The 22281-nt window shown below is 39.4% G+C and overlaps 2 protein-coding genes across 2 annotated transcripts in view; one reads left to right on the top strand and one right to left on the bottom strand.

Annotated features, from left to right (window-relative positions):
* Window positions 1–2065: 2065 nt before the first annotated feature.
* Window positions 2066–14257, bottom strand: MDH1 (malate dehydrogenase 1). Its single transcript, XM_065632754.1, has 9 exons — window positions 14160–14257; window positions 8342–8440; window positions 7929–8025; window positions 6841–7016; window positions 5351–5473; window positions 5042–5218; window positions 3356–3469; window positions 3051–3140; window positions 2066–2699 (listed from the first exon to the last, which is right to left on the bottom strand). The coding sequence occupies exons 1-9, from the start codon at window positions 14160–14162 to the stop codon at window positions 2574–2576; spliced, it is 1005 nt and encodes a 334-aa protein (XP_065488826.1). The 5' UTR covers window positions 14163–14257; the 3' UTR covers window positions 2066–2573.
* A 455-nt stretch (window positions 14258–14712) lies between these two features.
* Window positions 14713–22281, top strand: part of WDPCP (WD repeat containing planar cell polarity effector) — a 151030-nt gene continuing 143461 nt past the window's right edge. Inside the window, exons 1-2 of the mRNA XM_065631513.1 lie at window positions 14713–14782; window positions 17607–17688. The gene's annotated coding sequence lies outside the window, so the exon portion shown is untranslated. The remainder of the gene's footprint in view (window positions 14783–17606; window positions 17689–22281) is intronic.

Below are 22281 nucleotides of genomic sequence, written 5' to 3'. Positions count from 1 at the left end.
GCACAAAGAGATCAGCCTAGCAGCCTACTTCGTACAGCTTTCACTAGCACGAAGGGAAGATTTGGGATCTGTGTTTTCCAGGCGCTCCATGACAAAGCATGCCAGTCACACTCAAGTCTCCAGTCTTCCCTGGGAGCCTTTCTGCCAACACACAGACTCAGCCAGGAGCCCTCATGTTCTCAGCTGTTCCATCTAGAAACCTTCCAGAAGTGGATCTTACAGTTCAAATCTTAATTTCCCCCAGGATTCATTTCTCAAAGTATGCTTGTATGTACTCATTTGGGAGTTGCTGATGAAGCCCTAACTTTTGTTCTCTTGGGGAAGTAACCAGTGAGTAAAAAGTGGATGTGAAATTCCTTCCTGCAGAGAAATTTGGTATATACTGAAAATGCACGCATCACTAACTGAAGAATAACTTTTGATACTTGTGTACTTTAAGTTGCCAGATCTTTCAGATTTTCTTTCAAAAGCTTCTTCCATACATTGTGATGTTTCTGTAGGTATGGCACAAAACATACTGCACACCAGCAGGATTTATCTTACCTTATTTATGGTTTTCAGGCACAGATGTGTATTCTGCTTTACTTAGCCTGTAGCCCTTTTAAACTGAGTAACAGTGTGCACTGTAGCTATCTCCTGTAACATTCACTGTAAAAAACATTGTCTTAAAATAAGCTGTTGCATGGTAATTACTGGAATTAGTCCCTTGGGTCCCCAGGTTCATGTTGAAATGAGATTTTACTGGGTTTGTATGGAACATCAGAATGCAGTCACCACACTGGCAACTTTCCTTAACTCCCTAATTTCTGCACAAGTTCCCAAACTGCTGTTAAAGACAGACACAGGAAATTTCTTATCATTTCTCCATGGCTAATCTCCAAGGGGTTTAGAGGAATAAGAAAAACAGAGACAAAATACAGTGTATTTACTTCTTGTCTATTCCTAAGACTGCAAGAATGTGTAAGTTCTTGCAACGGCTGCTTCATAAATATTCAAGGCATTCACTTACTGTACCCTGTCTCCAGCTGGCCTGTGCTACAGCAGACATTCCCATTTTCTGAAATGCTTGTTTTCCCTTTCAACTATTTATGTATAATAAGTCTTCGTTGCATTACTGTCACTGTACTTAGTAGCTACAGTACTGTTCTGAGAGCAGACTTATTTTTAAGGATAAGCTTATTGATGTTTGCTGATTTATTTTATATTTTAGTTGATAAATCCTCAAAGAAACCATTCAATTTACTTAGAATTCATCTTAAGCTTTTTTGCTGTCAAAAAGAGTTCTACTTGTTGAATCCTCATTTAATGACAACAAACCAGTGAGGAAGTGAGATGACTCCAGATATGACAGACCCAAGATTTACTTTAGTACAAAGCAGAAACACTTATATCAGAATAGGACAGACCAAAGCTTAGCAATGACACTGTGTATGAGAAAATCCCATTATTGTGAGAGTTTGAACTCTGTGCCAGGAAGTATTTAAAATGCTTAGAAAACAAACAGAACAGGTAGCATATCTAAGAAATTCCCAGAACAACAAATCTGTTCTAAATCCTTTAAGTCTGCAAAAGGTAGATTACTACAGTAGAAACAGAAAAGCAGAAGTTTAGGAGAAGAGTTTAAGCAACATTCAGCTGTGTGTTTGCAAAGGAATAACTAAACTACAATCTATTTGAACCTTCCTGAAATTTGCAGGCTGCACTACGAACACTCTTAAGAAAGTATATTAACCTCACTTGGTCTTAACCAAGTGAGTACTTGTCTCCTGGGACAAAAGGCTTTGAAGCTACAATCAAATTAGTGCTGAGCTACAGTACCAACACTGCTTTTGAATTGTAGTGCTGGAGTACGAACCTGCCTTTAGGCTTTTTGTGTGTGATGTTGACATAAAGCAATTTTGCCTTGGAAAGACAAATGGAAGTGCTAGTCATCAATAAAGCTTCTTAAAACTAGTTTCCCTCGGTTTCTTAAAATGGGCTTTTAGGGTTGTTTTTTTTTAAATGTTGTACTATCAAATTCTGCTAGTTACATAATTAAAACATGCAAATAAACTCCAACAGACCATTATGTGATTAAACATATTTTAATATTTCTGTTGACAAACATTGTAAGCATAACCAGAGTGAACAGTATATACTTCAAGTCTGTCCAGTGATTGACTTGAGTCACTGAACAGTGGGTGCAAGAACTATTGGCATTCTAATTTCATTTTGAGTTAAGCCATAGGATGATGAAGTGATCACGGACTAGGACATGTGCCAATAGTGCCAAATTCTGATCAAAAATGAGATTGTGCGTTAGTAGCCAAGGCTGAGGCAAATAATTATCCTGTATCATAAACAGAAAGCAACTAGTATTAAACAGAACAAGTTTGGTCAACAAACTAGTTTTACTTCTTTAACAATCTTTTTGCTAATAACTAAATAGGCACAACAGTACCAGTAAGCATATGTACTTTAAAATACACAATTGCCACAAACAGTTGACTTGAACATGGTATTTGATAACAGACTTAGAGACGACTTTTAGATTCTTGCACTCTTACATTATTTTGTATTTCCTCATCGCCTAGTCATGCACTGGAGAGGAATTCCACAGCAGTCTCCTTCTCTTCAGTTAACTCTTTTGCAGTCAGCTCCATCTTCTCACGAGAAAAATCATTAATAGGAAGACCCTCAACAAACTTCCACATCTTGTCCTGTTTGAAAACAGACAAAAAGCCCCTTCATATGAGAACAAGCTTCATTCAGCCTGTAGGAAACTCTGCAATGTAAGAAACCTAGTTTACAGCCTTAAAAAGCACATCAGGCGGAAGTTAATTTTGTTTTCAGATAAAGAATACAACCACCATCAGCTAGTCATGTCAGATTCTACTCTGGTATCAGTACAACTACTACAAAATGGTGAATAATGGTCCCATACGTGAAAGACTGCTAAAACCCCTACGTCCCAGAAGCTGCATACTAAAAGCACTGCTGCTAACAAGCTTATCTGACAGTTCAACTAGGTCCTTGCAGGATATCCTTAGACTTAAATACAATCTAGTTACCTTGATCACAACAGGGAATGAATATAGCAAATCTTCTGGAACACCATAAGAATTGCCATCAGAAATGACTCCCATGGAAACAAATTCTCCCTGAAAACAGAAGAGGAAGGGATAAATACATTTTTCACTGCTAGAAGCAAGCAAAATTTTAATTTCCAATATACTGCATCTCCTGTGACACACTTTGTTTCAGAAAAAGACAGATTCTTCCCTTTCTCAACACACATACGTGCTTGAGGTCAAAGACACTGCCATGTAATCAAAGCATTGGACAAACAAGCACTTACTCAAGAGTAACATCTTACCGCTGGAGTGCCAAACCAGATGTCCCTCACATGATCACAGATAGCTTTGGCAGCTGACATTGCACTGGATAGCTTCCTAGCCTTAATAACAGCTGCTCCACGTTGCTGAACAGTCTGTAATTAAGAAAAAAACCTGCTAAATTGTAAAGTAGCAAAGTCATGTCTTAGTTTAAATGCTGTTAGTAAATGCCATGAGGAAAGATCACCTTTCATCAGTCAAGATATAGTTCTATCACTAAATGAACGTAACACACAATCCAGAAACTCAATCTAGAAGAGTTTTGCCAAGACAGGCACATAATGGAATATTTCAGAGGCTGTCTCAATTCTTAGTACGTGTTTTACAGCTAGCAACCCACTGACTTCTCTCATACCAACCAGATGTTTCAAGCTTTTGCCACCAAGAGACTTTGTGTTTGTCAACAGTAACGGATGACTCAGAGTAACACTGGGAATTAATTTTTTTGTGCTGAATACCAACATGAAGTACTTGCTGGTCTCAATCCTACAATATCTAATGAATAAAATTAATTTAATTCCTGAAGACAGTTGATTCTACCTCCCAATACTCAAATTTATATTTAGAAATTTTGTACTTAAAAATTGTGTTTCTTAGAATTAGAATAGCTTCTTAAACCTTATATATATATTTTTTAATATGTTTTGGTAAGGCTTTATGCCAACGACACTCCAGTCTAGAAAGCAGGAATTATGAAATCTCCTTATCTTTGGCAAAGTATTGTAGCATAGACCAGCATTACAATGTACCTAGAAGGCCAAACCAGTAACCTGCCTTGGCCACATAAGATACAGCACGATCAAGGCCAAGGACAGGTTTCTGCTTACACTCTGGCTCATGAACTTTGGTTGCCAGCATACAAATATTTATTCTGTAGGAACAAGAATGAACTGGAATAAGCTGTATCCAAAAACGAGACAGGACAGAGCACAGTCATTTGACAAAACACATCCTCAGTCCCCAACTAAAGGTGCCTTGGCTAAGATAGAGTACCTGGCTCTCTGCACAACAGTAACATTGCAATACCAAGCAAAGTACAGCTACTTGGAGTCATGTTCATCAAGGGCTTCAGTAATCCTGTTTCACTTGACATTGCCTTTAGGTAGCCTGTGCTCTTGATCAATTAATACTATTATTTTGGTTTACTACCCTACATTATTATTTATTACTACCCTACATTAAAACATTTGCAGGTGTTTTCTAATTTTTTCGAAATAATTTTCAGAATGCTGCTGATGAGGACATAGATTTCGATTTGGAAAGCATGTGTATGCGTGCATGCGTGTGCAGGTGGAGGCCTGCTGGGCTTTTTTGGTGTGTGGTGAGCAGCAAACGGAAGATCATCCTGCTTCATCTGCAAAGTGAATAGTGAAGAGTCAACAATGCTAGTGTGTCAGATGAGTTGCACCTGAGCTATGATTAAAATTATTTTTGTTGAATCATTTTTAGCATTCCAATGGATTTTCTAGTGGTATTTACATAAGTTTCATAGCACATTAAATTTTTCACAAGCAAGTTACTGATAGAGACAAGCTATCTGAAGATGATTTATTCTAGTGAGATAGGAAGAGCTGCTTCACTAAGTAACTTACATAGTTTACAATGTCATATGAGGTTAGGAGAAAGCAGAAGCATAGAATGACAATTTAAAACAAACGAGATCTTACCAGGATAAAGTCTCCCTTCAGCCAGCTGTCATCTTTTATAGCTTCATAAACTCCAACTTCCTTTCCTTTCATGTTTACCTTTGCATGGTTAACATCTGGATATTGAGTGGAGGAGTGGTTGCCCCAGATGATGACATTCTTCACATCATTAGCAGTCACACCAAGTTTCATAGCAATCTAATCAGAAAATAAAGATGTCGACTGTATTAACTTCAGCTTCTCGGTTCATAGGCTTCTTTGAAAGCATTGCTCTGTTTGTATTTAGCAGAGACAGCAGAAAGCATTCTACTTTCAGTAGGCCCTTTTTACCTGAGATTTAGCTCTGTTGTGATCCAAACGAGTTAAGCAGCTGAAGTTTTCCTTTGGTATTGATGGGGCTGACTTTGATGCAATCAGGCAGTTAGTATTTGCTGGATTCCCAACTACTACAACCTAAAACCAAAAAAGTGGAAGGGGAATGTAAAAAGATAAAGAAGCTATTTCTGCAGAACAGCTCTCTCACGTGAAATACATGGCTTTGCCTTCAAAGAAACTATCGAAAAGTTAAGTTTCCTAAATCTCTTGGTTGTCTTTAACAAGATTTTTTTATATGTGCATTGTTCATAGTCACCGAGTCTTTTATAACTGTATAGAAAAATATGTTCTAGCTAGGTATTTTCCTTATAATTTGACATTCAAATGTGAAAGAGAACAAGACTTCTAGGAAGATCTGCACACTGACTCACAGCCTGGCTTCAAATGCCATGCTAACTAGATACAGGGCAAGCAAGACACACTAGTCACCCCAGTCACTTCACCATCACCTTTTAAATGGTTCCTAGACCGGCTGCCACTGCTTGATAGTTAAGAAAACCAGAATAGTTACTTACTTTTATGTTCATAGGCAGTTAGAAGTAAAATATTGCCTGAACTTAGATCAATTTATTACTACGGAAAACTGCTTTTTATTCATCCTTCACCTATTTATGTCCCTCAAATGATTAACATCAAGCTCCATATACTTTCAATCACACAAGCTAATCTGCTATGTATTTCCCCTTTTAAAAGTGAATTCAGTAAATTTTCCATTACTTTGCAATAGTTACATTGATAGCTTTTATTCCAACTGTACAAAGAAGCAAACAAGTCTTTAGAAGCAGTAGGAAGTTCATCAGCAGAGGAAGTAGACATTAAAAAGTCAGTTACAAAGCACAGTTGGAGTCTGGGTCTGAGATTAAGAGCAGTAGGAGTGCAGCCACATGATCCCATTAACTGTGCTGAAGGAATCTGAGAGAGAACAATTAAAAGCTTCCATGCTCCAAAGACCAAGATGCAAACAACCCAGATAAAGCTGATTTTTTGTGCAGCTGTAATTCCATATTGATACTGAAGTTAAGGGCCATTATGTTAAAGCCACAGATGGATATGAAGTAGGCAGCTGCAAATAGATAATTTAGTTCTCCCAGAAAAGAGAAATAATGAGCAGAACACTGCTTTATTTTTAATGTAGGTTTTTGGTGGGTTGTTTTGTTTTGGTTTTTAGGGTTTTCTTTAGAATTGCTGATAATCAGTTCAAAGTGTGTGTGGACTATAGCAATACAATACAAGATCTTTTTCACTGAACAAATTAAAGACTAAATCATCTACCTATGTAACATACTGTATCTCATTTAATCTTGACCGTGGTATATTTTCCAGGGCTTAAGGAAAGGAATGCCTGCACTGAATAGGCTCCTGCTTGCACAACATCATTCTACAATGTATTTAGATCTCTACATAACTTGCAAAATTAACTTTTAAGATTCAGATTCTGTATTCACCTTGACAGTCTTTTTGGCATACTTGTCCAAGGCTGCACCCTGAGACTTGAAAATTTTGACATTTGCTTTGAGTAAGTCTTTCCTCTCCATGCCCTCCCTCCTTGGCATGGAGCCAACCAGAATTGCTATGTCAAGGTCTTTGAAGGCAACTTCCTCCTTGTCTGTTGGAATGACCTCTGAAAAAAGGAAAATGGGGAAGGGGGGAGGAAAAAAAAAAAAATCTCAGATAAATACTCATGGCAAAGCATTAGCAGGAATATCCCCTGGTTCATAAATAGTACATAATCTGATCTGACAACACTACCACCTTTCCATTCAAAAAATATAAGTACAGTCATTTGGCCCTAACTCCACAGATTAAATACTTGCTAGTAAACAGTTTATATATACAAATATTTATCTAAAGCTTTAGATATAAATTCTGAGAACACAGATGAAATCTATGGAAAAAAATGCATTTCATGTGTCTCTATCTAAATATACATACATATGTGTATATGCTATTCTTCACTTTTACAAAAGTTTTCCTCTCCCTTTAACAATTCAAACCAAATAAGGTTTGATTTGTAGAAAACCAGGTAGCTACATGCCTTTTTTTAAAGTACTGTAACCTACTTGCTTCCTTCTGCTTGTTTAGACTATCAGAACTTGTTTACCCAACTTGATGAGTGATTGAGTATATGCCTTTATGCAGACAATATTTCTAAAGACTGTTTTCTTTTGTTTTACTTAGTAAAGGCATCTTGATGTATCTAAAGATTCAATGTTGTTTTACTACTAGGCCAAAATACAATGCATGAATGCACAAGTATCTGACAATCTGTTACACATGCCGACAACCCAGATTAGATGATACAAACCAAAACCAAGGTATCTGTGTAGTCAATTCTTTACACAAAACTCATTTGATGACATTCTTCCTAGCTCACAGCCTAAGTTAAATTAAATTATCTTCCACAAAATTTAAAACCAAGAAAGGGTCATCTAATATTTTCTTCTGGTTTACTTCCTGTTAGCTACAGGAACTCATAGACGCAATAGTTGTACTAGAACATCTTGTGGGTATAAGAAAAAATTATTTTGACCACCTCTCAGCAGTGGTAGAGCACAGTCCTGCAGCTCCATCACTACACCTTCCAATACAGTCATCATGGGGGTGATATCCAGCAGTACAAGAACAAGAGGCTGTAAAGAGAGAAATCGTTTAGTGTAAGTTGGGTGTAATTGTTTCGAAAATTAATCTGTCTTGTTATCTGCTAGAAATTGCTATCTTGTGCAAGACTTAAAATCCATTTACAGAAAAACTTCAGTATGACCAACAACTGAAAACTTGTGAAACATAGTAGGCCTCCATTTTCCCCACTTAAAGAAGAAACTACTTGCATATTGGCAAACCATTCTGAGTGTCTACAAGAAAACGAGTCTCGGGGACTGCAGTTCTGACATTAGCTTATTCATGACTGTGCAGCAGAAACAAGTGATAATTCAGCATAAGAGTTACCTGATCTTTGCCAAAGACATCTCCCTTAGCAATGCTGTAGAGCAGCGAGTAAGCAATCTGCCCAGCAGCTCCAGTCACCAGGACTCTGACAGGTTCACCCTGCAAGAAAGTCACAGAGACTTACCCACAGCTACACACTGCAGTCTCACACCATCTGAGAACGGTAAAAATTAACAGCTACTACAGAAATAAGGCTATAATTATTTAACCTGGATGAAAGTATGCACTTAAATGTAGATCAGGGCCTGCTCCTGGGATCATACTTCTGTTAAAAGTACCAGCAATCTCTCTAACGATTTACAGAAACAGATCACACTGGCAAAAATATCCCTAATAATTGCTCCAGGAAAAGCTTCCAAAATGCCAGGAATGACAATCTGAAAAACTTTGTATTACACTAAACAGGCAGTGTTGTTAGGAGGAATGTGTTACGACATGCACCCATTCATTAGATTACCCATTCATACTTCAAACTTAATACACAAGTTTTAGGAGCTGCCACACTTTCATCAGTTCTCAGATTCTTTCCATTTTGAGGGCTGTTTCCATTAAGAATTTCAAATGCTTACTTGCAACCAAGAACTTACTGAATGCCAGAAACCAAGGAATCTAGTGGACTTGAAAGTACTGGCTCACTAAACTGTTAAGCAGCAATTTAACAAATCTACAAGACAAAAGCTAAATTATGGACAAATACAGACACTAATATCCATAATAGAACTGTCCATTGTCAAACTGACCCAAAACTCCAAAAGACTGGGAAAAGACTGCCACCATGTTACTATATTGCAAATAAGGAGAAAAAAATGGGTTACCCTATAGCAAAACTCCATTTTGTTAAGTAGAACCAGCACTTGGAGAACTCCAGAGGTTATTTAATATTGACAATATAAGGCAGAGAGAGTTGAGGTTGTTCAGCCTGGAGAAGGCTCTAGGGAGACCTTACTGTGGCCTTTCAGTACTCAAAAGGGGCCTGTAAGAAAGATGGGGACAGACTTTTTAGCAGGGCCTGCTGCAATAGGACAAAGGGTCATGGTTTTGAACTAAAAGAGGATAGTCAGACTAGATATAAGGAAGAAATTTTTTACAACAGTGGTCCAGGTTACCCAGAGATGTGGTAGATGCCCCATCCCTGGAAACATTCAAGGCCAGGCTGGACAGGGCTCGAGCAACCTGATCTGGTTGAAGATGTCCCTGCTCATGGCAGGGGGGTTTGAGTAGATGAGCTTTGAAGGTCGCTTCCAACCCAAACCATTCTAGGGTTCTACAGAAAGGGATAACATACCAAAGGCTGTTCACAACCCAATATTTTGTAAGGCTGTTTTTTGTATCTCCCTTTTTCCCTAGAAGAAACTGGGCTGGGGCAGATTGTGCTAGCACAAGAACCAGCCTGCTGGAATGTCATGCCCACTTTTTCAAATAATTAGAACATGATCATCTGAGTTATGGACAAAATATCCTCCACATTCAATTATGTCTGAAGTGATTTAATTGCATAGTGGGCTACAGTATGAAAAGCGTAGATTGCAGAGCAAAGGTAGGCATTTCACTTAGTACTGGTGAGGTTGCAGCTGGAATACTGAGTCCAGTTTTGGGACTCTGAGTTCATGTCCTGTAAGACAAGGCTGAGGGAGCTGGGCATAGTCTAGAAAGGTAGAGATAAGGGGTGATCTAACAGGAGCCTACTACAACTTCAAGGAACGTTAGAAAAATAGTGCTGCCAAACACCTCTCAGTAGCAGCAGATGGCAGAATAGAGGGCAACGGCTACAAATTAAGAGAAAAATTCTTGATTAGGGTGGTACTGCTGCACTGGAACAGGATATCCCAAGAATCTGTGCAACCTTCATCCTCAGTGGTTTTCAAGACCCAGATTAAAAAAAAATACATGTATGACATGATTTAGCAGTGGCAAAAACTTTGCTTTTAGGCTGAACTGGACAACCTTCAGACTTAGAGCAAGAAAGAGGTCAGACTGGATGACCTCCAGAGATCCTTCCCAAACAACACTCCTGTCACTGAAATTTATAGGAAAACCATTTGGTGATTTGAGTGTATTCTTTATGCAGAAGTGACCAGCCAAGCATGGCTTCATCAAACTAGCATTAGATAACGATAAAAATGAGACCACTTACCCCATTTTAATGCATACCACATAAAATGAGCATAAGTGATAAAGTTAAACTACTGAATTCACGGATTTAGACATCAACATGATTTTGCCTTTGTTATGGGAATGATTATTTAAATTTTTGGTTAAATGGCTACCAGTTATGGTATTGAACTGCATTATGTTCGTTTGAACCTGTCCTATTGAGAGTCTCATCCTCTCACACCTCGTCAGAACTCAGCAAGGAGGGGGAAGAAGAGCAGACAATTGATTCTCACAGTTTTAAATCTCAAAAGTAGTTTTGGTACACTTTTCTTTGGTAGGAACATTATAGCCTACAAATGTACCATAATGTCTAAAAGATGATGGACAGCAAAGACTAAGACATGTATGAGATTTTAAAGTCAGCTTTTCAGCACATTTTTAAGGAGAATCTACATTTTATTTACATAACTGGAACAATGAATGCTCTTTTAAGGCAGCTAATCGTGTTAGCTTGGAAAATAAGTACTGAAAAGTTATTGTGCTGCAAAACCTTAACGTGGCAAAATCCCATATCACTAGCATGTAAAAAGTAATCCTGTGCTAAGCATGCTACTCTGGAACTCACACAGAACAGAACACACTTTCTTTGAATTATATGGTATGTGAAATCAATTGTGAAGTAATTTCTGAATTTCTAGTGAATGGAATGAAGATTTTAAGAAGGCAGGCTCTCTCTCCTTTGCAACCTGTGAGCCAATCTGAAGTAGAGTCACAAAAGGGGAAAGTCAACAAGAATTTTTTCAGTGTATGCACTTTGTAAGCTAATCGGATTTAAAAATACAAAATAATCTATGTGCTAGCATTATGGTGAGTATTTGGCCTAACAACAGGAAAGGGAAGGAATGGAAAATAACAAGCAAAGAGGTAGGACTATATTTTCTTTTTTTTTTTTTTTTTGACTGAGACAGACTTAACATTTAGCGTTGTTACAAAAATAAAGATCCTTCAGTCATGACTCAGCTCCACCTTCTTTAAAAAATTATGTTTGCTTACTACCATCCTTCCTGTTCTTCCCCCATTTTGGGCTGGAGCAGGGACGACAACCATAAGGTAAAATAAAGTGAGGAGTACTGCCTACTTTTTTTTTTTTTTTTGGGGGGGGGGGATGGGGGGGAGGTTGTTTTGGTGGTGTTGTTTTGGTTTTTTTTTCCTCCAAACCTTCAGTACACTGGATTCACATACAAGCTTTCCCCAAACCCCCTTGTTGCTGCACCAACTGTGAGCAGTTAGTGTAAGATAAATTTTGATGATTTCCCTTGATTCCAGGACCTAGATTATCAAGCTAAAAATGTGGTACTTTTTACAAAACATAGTTAACTCTCCCTGGAAAAACTTACATCACACACAAAAATTGGTAGCACTGAGCATTTGAGGTTGGATGTTTAGAGAAATAAGAAGCTCCCCAATGGAAGTTGTAGGCTGCACAACATTAATGTTCAGGCACTTTAATCTGTGACTTGGCTCCTCTGCTGGGCTTCGATAAGAATAGTTTCATGTTGTGGTAACTACAGAGGTGACCTTCACTCACTCTCAGGTATACAAGAACTAGAGGCAAATTAAACAACATCTAACTGAGCTTTAGTTTCAAAACCTTCCCCACTTCACATACAGCCAATGTATAGTTAAAAAGTTTTAGGAAACTGAAAGAGTAGTAAAGGTAATGATAAAATGGAAGGAAAAAAAAAGCGAACATTACATCCCCACATACCTTTCTCCCTCTAATTCAGCAAACACACAGGATTTCTCCTCCTCCTAAATTATCACAGATAAAAGTAAAGCTTCCAATATCAAGTGAGGAAGCTGTGGGTTGCCCTCCCCCCACACACACTTTGGCTTAAGAACTTGGTGCCTAAATTACCTCTGCAATAGCGCTGATAATAAAATATTAGTTCCATACACGAAAATAGCACTACACTGCAAAACTGATTCAGGAGGTTACAAAGGTAAGTAAAAGTATGATATGAAATAACCTACAATCTATCAAATGTTTAAACTAGAACAATCTATGTCCTGTCTACAGAAGTGGTGGACCCTGCATTACTAATTACAGTTATGAAAGACCTCTATGAAGATTATTACTGATAAACTTAACTGCCTGTAAAATATCAACAACCTAAGGTTATTCCTGCATATTAAAGCCAAGTAAGCTATGCCACCTTGCTTGACAAGAATGCTTTAGGCATCAAATTAAACTATTATCTCCTCAAAAGTCTAAGGCCTGCTTAACAAACTTTCTCTTCGCTATTCCCTCTTTAAAGCAGAGTTTCAGTGACAATGTATTTGGAAAAACGGTAGAAAGTATCAGCAAGGCAGTTATGCACTTCTGCCACCCCAGCAGCACTGTGGTTCATAGATTGAATTCCAAAGGAATTATTTCTATAAGAAATGACCTTGAGACAGGTGCCCTTAAAAGGTTATTCCATTTCATTTAGCTAATAGCAGTTGTATCAGACACTTGACTTTTTTTCAGAAGTTTAAAGCCTTTGCCCAATGCCAAATGCATAACTGGAAGAGTAAAAGGAAGGTAAAAACCAATAACATTCTAAAAAGTCTGTGCAAAGTAAGTTTCAAATAGCAGTTCTCCTGGAAACCAGCAAACTCATGGGAGCCAACGTTTTGAAAGCTCAAGTACAAACCAAAACTTGCAGTCTTGTGATCACTCCTGAGAATCCAAATTTTGAATAGAAAGAGTATAGAAGTAGGATAGACAATGTCTACAGATTCTGGTATTTTTTAGAGTATAGCTGAAATAATAAGCCAAGTTTCAGAACATGCAAGCATCTTTTCTATAGAAAAGTACTAAAAATTATGGTTCAGATAACATGGTATAAATTCTAGAAAAACATGGAGATGTTTTCATGATTATAAAGGAAAGCAAGGTCTCTGTGCAAATATGTGTGTGTGTGTGTGTGTGTATGCATATATATATATATATAAGGCACAGATAACTAAAGCAATCCAGTAACCTCAGGGCAGAACTAGAAGGACTTCTTAACAGTTCGGAGAACCTACAGAAATAGCTGAAATTCTGACAGCAAGCAGAGATGAAACTAGGGAGGAAAACGTTTTACAGTCATTTCCCCTTGAGCTAACTCAGAATTGCGCACAAAACCTTTAATTTCTCATGAAATTAAGGAGCAGGCATCCCCATCTTCTCGAAGACAACGTCGCCTACCCCGGGGCTCACGGAGACGCCGGCTTTAGGAAAAGCCGCGATTAAATCCCTGAAGGGCCAGCGCCAGGCCAAGGGGGTTTGCTCCGCTTCGGCGGGGTGACCCCAGCAATACCACAGCCTGCCCTCCCCTGCTCGCCCTCCGCACCGAGGGGAAGAGGAGGCAGCGACGAGGGCAGGCCGGCATCCCGGGGGCCGACACCGACCTCCAAGTCCCCGGGCTGGAAGAAGGTCACCCCGCCGCGGGCCCGTTTCTTCGCGGGTACCAAGAGCACCTTCAAGTCACCCCCCGAGGCCTTGCGGCGGCACAGCCCGGCAGCAGAGCCCGCCTGGTGAGGAGGAGGAGAGCGAGAGCCGGCGCCATTTCGCAGCCACCTCCACCTGAGGGGAGCCCCCTGCCCCAACCGCCCCGCCGACGCGGCGCAGCCCGCCGTCACCCTGCCCCAACCGCCGCCTAAAGGACGGGCCACCGGCTCGGGGAGCGGTACCGACCATGGCTGAGAGGAGCCGCAGGTCCGTCAGCCTCGAGGTCACCTCTACAGCGCGACTGCAGCCGCGGCAGCGCTGCTCTGAGGTGCCGGGGGGGCGGGGCGAGCCCGCCGCGCGCGGCCGCCTGGGGGCTGTAGTCGCGGCTCCCGCTGCCCCGCGCAGCTCAGGCCTCGCCGAGAACTGCAACTCCCGGCGTGCCCCGGGGCGCGCGCGCCTCGCCCCCGGACGCTATTGGCGCCGTGGCAGCCGTCACCCGCCGCCCCCTTGCCCCATTCATTGAAGCGCAACGCGGCGTCCCGAGATCAGCTCTGCTGAGAGCCGCTAGGGGGCAACAGGCAGCTCCCTGCGTTGCGCCTGCGCTCACGGGCGGTGAGCGCCACGGCCTTGCGGCAGCGTGAGTGTTTCGGAGTGCGCATGCGCCGGGCAAGGCGCCGGCGTTGCCGCCTTACGTTCACGCGCGGGCAGAGCGACGCATGCGCGCGGGGAGAGCCGCCGGCTGAGGGACTTTTTAGCGCCGCGAGCGTGCGCGGACGCTGCGCGTGCGCAGGTGCGGTGCTTCCGCGGTTGCTAGGCGACGGGGAGCGGCGCGCGCTGTCCTCCCCCGCCCCATCTCCGCGGAGCGCTCGGTGGGTTCGGCGGCGCGGCCTGGCCGGGCCCTTCCCTGGGGTGGGCAGCCCGGTGGGGCCAGGGCCGCTTGCGGGTGCTACCTGTGGCTCCCCGCCCCCCGGGGGTGTGCGGCCGTTGGGCAGCGCCAGTCAGCTCAGCGAGGCTGGCGGAGGGGAGCCGCTCAGGCTGAGCTCTGGGCGCGGTGGGGGCGGGCAGAGCCTTCGCTTTGCCTTCGCTGCGCCGCAGCCTCTTGCCCGCTTCCCCTCGGGCGCGGCCTCTGCCCGGGCAGTTGTCTGCGGGCCCTCGGGAGCTGCCTCTGGCTTCTGTGCCCCCTCCGCGTTCCTTCCCTGGCTTCCCCTCCTCCCTGCCGCTTGTGACACGTTTCTTTCATCCCTTCCGGAGAAGGTGCATAGCTATGCTTAAAATTTACTAAATCCTGTCAGCTTGGGCTTGGCCGTTTCCTTTTATGTACTTGCAGCAGGGAGATCTGGGGACTACCTGTGCTACGCTGCTGTTAAAACAGCGTGACTAAACTAGTGTACAAAAATAAAACTATTGATTTTGTCGTATTTTGGATTGTTGACTGAAGTCAACTCTTTTGGTCTGTGCCTAAAGTGAGGGTGACATTGGCATAAATACGTCAGCAAAACCCTACAGATTCTTAAACTGTGTTGTTATGCTGTAAAAGAGAGTCGGATGGCACAGCTGATTTATTTTTTTCCTCAGATCCTGGCAGGGTTCCGTATTGGGCAAATTCTGTAATTTACTAAAGTTTTTAATGAAGTTGCACTTGTCTGAATATTTTTCTATAGGATAATTTTAAAATCTTACTTTAGTCCTTGTAGTCCATTGTATTTACTTTCTTAAAAAAAATCTAAACAGCACATACACTTAATGCAATTTTTTCTTCAGTAATCAGACAGAAATAAGTTACTCCTTTAGGGCAGTGAGTGTTAAACATTAATATTTACATTTGTTATGCAAAGTGTTCTCATTTTAGCGAGTCTTGTTGCTAATTGTGCTCGTGCCACAACTCAACACTTCCTGTGGCTTGAACGAGTCTTTAGCTGAATCTCTGACAGCCTCTGCAGTACAGAAAACTGCAGTGTCGGAGCTGAAAAGGTGCAGTCATACTTAATTTATTTTAAATGTCAAATTATACTGATTTATGTTGCTTAATAACCATCGCTTTTTAATATGAATGAAGATTGTACCTAAACTCTCTTCTGGGGATGAATTTGAAAACCAAATAGCTGCAAGCGAAGCTGAGGTCTGGCTTGCTGTGAAATGTAGAAAAGCTTGGTAAGTAGAAGGGAGCTTGTTTTCCAGTCAGGTTATTCCAGAGTGTCGTAAGATGCTTTACCCTAGTGACTATAACCTTTTTCTCACCCACTTGTTGTACGGACTTAATTAACACTATTTTAAGATTATTTAGGATTTAAATGTACACAAAACCTGACGTGGACCTACATAAATTAATTTCCACTCAGCATAATCAGTTCAACTTAAATTGATTCCTTATCAATTTTGAGCTAAGGCAATGTTAGCATGCTGTAAACTGATTTGTGTGTGTCAAGATAGCAGATTGTATTGGTTTAGTGGATTTCAGTTAGGCTAATCAAACTTTCTTCTGTAAGGCTCTGTATTCATTCTTGCTCATTTTTTGCCCAAACTTGTGCTTCTTGTATTATTATTTGTTGAAGATAACAGGGCCTTGTGTTGAAAGTAATTTGTAGTTAATATGGTGCAAAGCCATGTGTAATGCTTTTATTTGTCAAAGACATATACATCAGTTTATTTTAAAACTGTTCCAGTATAATTAGGCCGGGATAGAGTTAAATTGGTTTAAGACTGTCTGCACTCTCTTTTGTGTTGATTTAACTAAAGATACCTTAAAGTTTCATGTTTTATGATTGTGGTGTAATTTTTAAAGTTAGCAAAACTTAACAATTCTACTATTTCCTTCTTACTTGGCTGAAATTTTGTTTCTACTTGTTAAGCTTTACTATCATCCAAGCAAAATGTAAGTGTACGATGTTTTTGTCTCCCCATCTGGTTGTTACAGCTCCTTTTCCTGATGTTTTTTAGTTTTTAGAATCTATCCTTTGCACCTGGATAGAAACCTTTGTGGTATTGTAGGAAGTGTTGGTTCTTAGTAGAGTTTCTCATGCTGTTAAATCATGCAACTGTCTTCAGAGTGTTGTCACTGTAGGAATCTAGAAATATACAGTGTTTTAGTTTCCGCAACCCAGTCTTCCAAATATATGCTTTTATCTTCAAGAAGCGTGGTGTATTTGACTTATTTTTGCTTATTTATTAGTCTTACCACCTCTTCCAAGTTTTAGATATTTTCATTCTGAATTTAATGCTGTTTTTCCTGTCAGCTTTGTCATAGTCTTCAAATTTCCTCTGGTTTGTTATGGTCTTGTAATTTTCTTGCCAATTTTGTGTCTCCTGTTGCCAGTATTTTGTTTTTAGAACATAAGGTGTTGGGTGAAGCATTAAGGACCATTAAAAAATTACACCATGTTTTTATTAGTATGTGTCTTTTGTGTAGTGCTTTATGTGCAAAAGAAGTAATGGAAATGTAGTGCACATGTGGATTGCGCTCTTGGCAAATTCTTGAAATACATTTTACAGGTTTTGCCCTCAAAAGATATTGAATTACTTGGAAATTGGTGTAATTAAACCACACGCTTAATACTCAAGATGTTTTATTCTCCATTTTGTGGGGATTAAGTGTTATTTTTCAAGGCAACTAGTAGTTTTGAAGAGTAGTCTGCCAGAATTCTCTCTTTTTTTTTTTTTGGTTGTATTTTAAAATAAATTATTCTCTGTTAACAGCTGGCTGTGTTCTTTAACTGTATTTTGGATGGGATTTTCTTTTTCTTCATTGCCATCTCTAGAGATTGATGACTTTTTTTCGGTAAGTTTTTACATTTAATTTTCAATAATTTGTGAAATTATCTTTTTGTCATCTCCAAGTATAATACAGCTTTTATCTCATGTATTTACCTAACAATTTTTAATACAAAACCATGTCTTCTGTGGCTAAGTCTCTGTGATATAATTAAAGTTTAAGACTATGTAAAGAAATTTATCTGTATAATGGCTGGTTTCAGTCGTAGAAATACTAGTAGGATTGCAACAGTTTTGGAAGCCTCTTCTGGGTTATGATCCAAGGGAATAATAAGTTATTTTTCAGAAATAAAATAAAGCATTAAAAATACTGAAATAGGATTAAGAGGATCAAAAACTATTTTTAAAAGTGAGAAATTTGTAATAGAGTTTTAAAAAGATAAAGACATAGATATAAGCAAGAACAATTAAAATCTTTAGAAAATGAAAATAGGTGCATTCTTGTTAAGAATTTATATTTTTATACATGATTTTTTTATTCCTAATGCTAATGTCCAAAACTGATTTTTTTCACTGTTCCTTTCTGAACTTCAGTTATGTGATAATGCACAGGCACTAAATGGTATGAAGAAACTTTTCTATCTAGAAATTCTGTTCATAACTCTGGGTTTTTCTTGTGGTTTTGGTTTGTTTGGTTTTTTTTTTTCAGTGGTTCAGGAAACTTTTTTTTCCTCAAAGAGAGATTTTATATTTTAGGGAACTGGTTTCATTTTATCTTGTGGCATAATTTTTACTTCTTAATAGTTGAGTTTTTACGTAATTATAGAGGTAATTAACCATTCATCAATTGATTTATACAACCTTTAGTAGATTTAATAGGTAGATAGGATGCCATAAAATGTTCTGTACTCATGTGCCTACTGACTATGAAGAGACACAAATGATGTATAGCGTGCTTGTAATATGTATGAGTAATCTTTGAGTCAAATTTTAATAAAAATTGTGACCCGAATGTTCTTTTTTGTTTCTTATTTCAAAGTAGGTTAATAGTACAAACATCTACTGTACTTTTATCAGAGGACACTGTGACAGTGAAGGCCTCCTTGGCTGGCTGTGCGTAGGTAGATCTCAGGTGCTTGGTCTGACGCTTGTAGGGTGCGTGTGCCTGGAGTGCAGTTCAGGTATTGCAGGGCTGCATCACTGGCCAGGGGTTGTGGGAGCACAGTGGCTTGATAATAGCAACCCCATTGTAGACAAAGTTGAGAGATTTGGAAGATTTATTATCATCTACCATCTGTGAACCACTACTGGAGGATTTTCTTCTCACAGTTCTTAGAAGTACAGGGGGTAGAGAATGCCTGTCAAACAAACAAACAAAAACACCAAAAAAACAAAAGAAAAACAAACAAACAACAGCAAGAAAAACAAAACCAAAACAACCTCAAACCAAACCAAAATCGCTCCACACATGCACAAAGACTTTGGTAAATTGGCTGTAAATTCAGCAAAGTTCATCTTTGACTTATTACAAATAGCCTTACTGGATTATTTTTACCTTAACACAAATCTGCCTTTTTCTTGGTTGAACAGACACTGTGACAACAACTTATGGATTTTCTACTTGCTAATGTCAGTGTGTGGAGGAGGTTGATTGTAGCTTGTCACTTGAGGGAATTAGGTGCTTCTTCCCATGGTAGGTGAACTGAGGTGGTAGAAGGTTTTGCAAACCCTTGGGAAATGGGAAATGGAAAGAGGGGAGGAGTAAAAGCATCCTTTGCAAACAGGAGAATGGCATGAGTATGACAGACAGTGCTTTTTCTATATTTGCTGTCTGGCTGTTCCACTAAGTGGGTTTCCAGGCCATAGAACCTAAATGTACGTTTGTGATGAAAACTGACAGCCTGTAATCTGGACATCATGGATTCAATTAGCTAGCTATTTGAACACTTGCATTGAAGTACATCTAAAGATGCCTTTTTCCATGCAGACTGTATAAAAGTAATAAAGCAATTTCCTTAGGAAATGTGACTTCCCAATTAAATGCAATAAGAAGCATGCTAGATTAGGGGTTCCTGTAAGAAGAATGTCACCTATGCTTTGACCACAAGAAATGGTACATTTCCTCGGTTCATCTGATTTTAGGAGTGTTATGAAATTGTTGTATTGATGAGATAGGTTTCCAAGGCATATGCATTGCGTTGCTGCTTTTTGAGAAATTCTAATGCAGATTGTATCACTCTGCTTTAATATGTTTCTGTTCAGTAAAACTAGCAGGTTAATGCATTAGTGATAAGCATATGAATAATTTTTGGATGTTCATAAAAAAGCAGATTTTCAATTATCTTGGTATTGTGCAATAGCTTCTTCATTCCGTATGCTCTTGTTTTATAAAAACTAGTAGAAGTGTTGATGTGTTTTAAACCCAATCAGAAGAGGCAGGTTGGTATTCTAAGGAAGAAATGACCTGTGTAACAATTCAAGTTCTGCAAAATCCAACCATGTCATCTTAAGTTAATTCATTACAACAATGAAAAAAAAAAAACTAAGAAAAACCCAGCAACAACAAAAACAAACAAACAAAAAAAATCCCCACCACCCACTAGTCTTAAACATTAAGCTGATGTCCTTGTAAGTTTTTAAAAATGAAGTAAGCATTTAGTCAAGTGGAAAAACAGCTTCTACTGAAAATAAATGTTTGCTTTTGCTCTTAAAAGACTTTTCTTTTGCAGTTGCTCATGATAACCTAATAATCAAGGACTAACTTTTGATATGAGAAGTTACAAGCCATAATGATTACTTTGCATTTTTTTAGACTCAGTGCGGGCAGGTGAATCCATCTGCTTGCTTTATCCATTCTTTCCATGTCTGAATGACTGGTGGATGCTTTTCCATGCCAAACCTGTTGCATGATTACAAGTGCTGTTCTTATTAAGGTTATTTCTATCAATTATGATCACACAGTTTAACATATTTCAGCTTGGCTTACAGTAACCATTTGTATTTGTTTCTGTATTTTCACGGACTGATATTTTTTTTTCCCCTCCCAAAAATATCAATAGAAATATGGAGGGCGGGAGGGGGAGAATGATGTCTTATGATGTTGACTTTTTAAAGTTAATTGTGTAAAAACTTTACAGAATGAAAATACTGGTAAATTTTAATCTATGTGAAACATAATTTTTTAAAAATGTGAGTTTATCAGTGATAAGCTTAAGAGAAAACTAAACACTTTGTTTCCTGTATGGAGGTTTTTCTGCTGCTTCAGAGATTCACTTTGGTGTCTGGCCTGCTTTCGGAAACCTTATTGAAATTAAGCAGCAGAGTTTATGGATGGCTTTAGTGTTGAATATGGACAGTGCTATAAGCAATGCTTTTACTGATCCTTGAGGAGAGGAAGAAGAAATTGTATTTAATCATTCTGCTCATGCAAACACAAGTACTCAATTTCTGCATATGCTTGTATTCAATCAGTTGCACACTGTAAGGCTGAACTGTCCATCTCTTAAGAAAAGTGTAGGCCCATGAATCCAGCTGTGTGGAGTCTATTGGCCATACCCGTGCTACATAATTTTGGGTTTCCTGCAGCTCCAAAACATGCATAGAGATGTTTTGTTGGTTTTTCAATTCAGAGTGTTGATAAGGGTTGTCTTGAAACCTGTGAGAATGGTTTGCTTACAGCATGAGATTGAGGATCAATGTTTAAAACTTTTGGGTGTGTCATGAAGCCGTACCGGGCTGGGATGGTGTTGAGGAATCACTTCATTTGAACTCATGGTAGTCATACTGTCTGAAGCAGTGTTCCAAGCTGTTTTGAGGGGAATTGGCAGGTTTCCTCTAGGATAGAACCAAGGAGTGAGTCTGTATGTGCCCAGTGTGAATGATAAGGGAACCATGGCCATGGAACAAAATCGGGAGCGTGACCAGTTATATTGTGGACACAAATGATGGAAAAGAAAGTAGCTACATCTTTGGATGAAGGGGGCTTTTTCATGAAGTAATCAAGCAAAGGGAATCATGACTAGGGTTCTAGGGGGAACCCTAATTAGGCTTTTTCTGGTTTCTAGAATGATACAATTATGCCTTTTTGGTAGGTTTAATTTGCAGTCTACCCTTATCTGTACTGAGTAACCATGGTAATGCATTAACACATGTATGGTGAAAGGTTGGATCTTGATTGGATAAAAGCCTTTTGAATAGTTTGAGTCCTATTGGAAAGGTGTTACTCTTGACTATATAGTAGCATATACACTTTTAATATAGGCAAAACTACATACATTTATTTCATGACAGGTAATCCCATTTATTTACAATAATGGGCCAGATACTGTTTTTCAAGTTGCCTGCTGTCTGACTTAGGAAAATATAAAGTACTGCTATGAAATGGCCTTTTCCTTTTATAGCTGTCTGACATCCAGGGTCTAGCCTCAGTGTATTAGTCAAAGGAGCTAGAAATACACTGTGGTTAAATTATGGGTTTGTATCTCCAGGTGGTGCTTGAATTCATGGTTGAAGACTGTAGAAATTAATTTTGCTAAAGCAAAAAACAACAGGACATTAAGCTACTATGCCAGCTTTAGATGTATGCTTCAGAAATTTTTTGCTCCTCAGCATTATTCAGTAATCTTTAACTCACATTGCAGGAAATATTTGAAATTCCATT

Source organism: Caloenas nicobarica, chromosome 3 (assembly GCF_036013445.1).
Source record: "Caloenas nicobarica isolate bCalNic1 chromosome 3, bCalNic1.hap1, whole genome shotgun sequence".
In the NCBI taxonomy this organism is placed as follows: domain Eukaryota; kingdom Metazoa; phylum Chordata; class Aves; order Columbiformes; family Columbidae; genus Caloenas; species Caloenas nicobarica.
The sequence above is the reverse complement of the archived record's forward strand: the minus strand, read 5'-3'. Positions and strand labels throughout refer to the sequence as shown.

What these genes read in the sequence shown, in the direction of transcription:
- MDH1 (XM_065632754.1), bottom strand. An exon ending in TGCTCTACCACTGCTGAGAG is followed by an intron (nt 7,017 to 7,928) that starts GTGGTCAAAATA and finishes TCCTTTTTTCAG; the next exon opens with AGGTCATTCCAACAGACAAG. An exon ending in TCTGGTTTGGCACTCCAGCG is followed by an intron (nt 3,141 to 3,355) that starts GTAAGATGTTAC and finishes TTCTGTTTTCAG; the next exon opens with GGAGAATTTGTTTCCATGGG.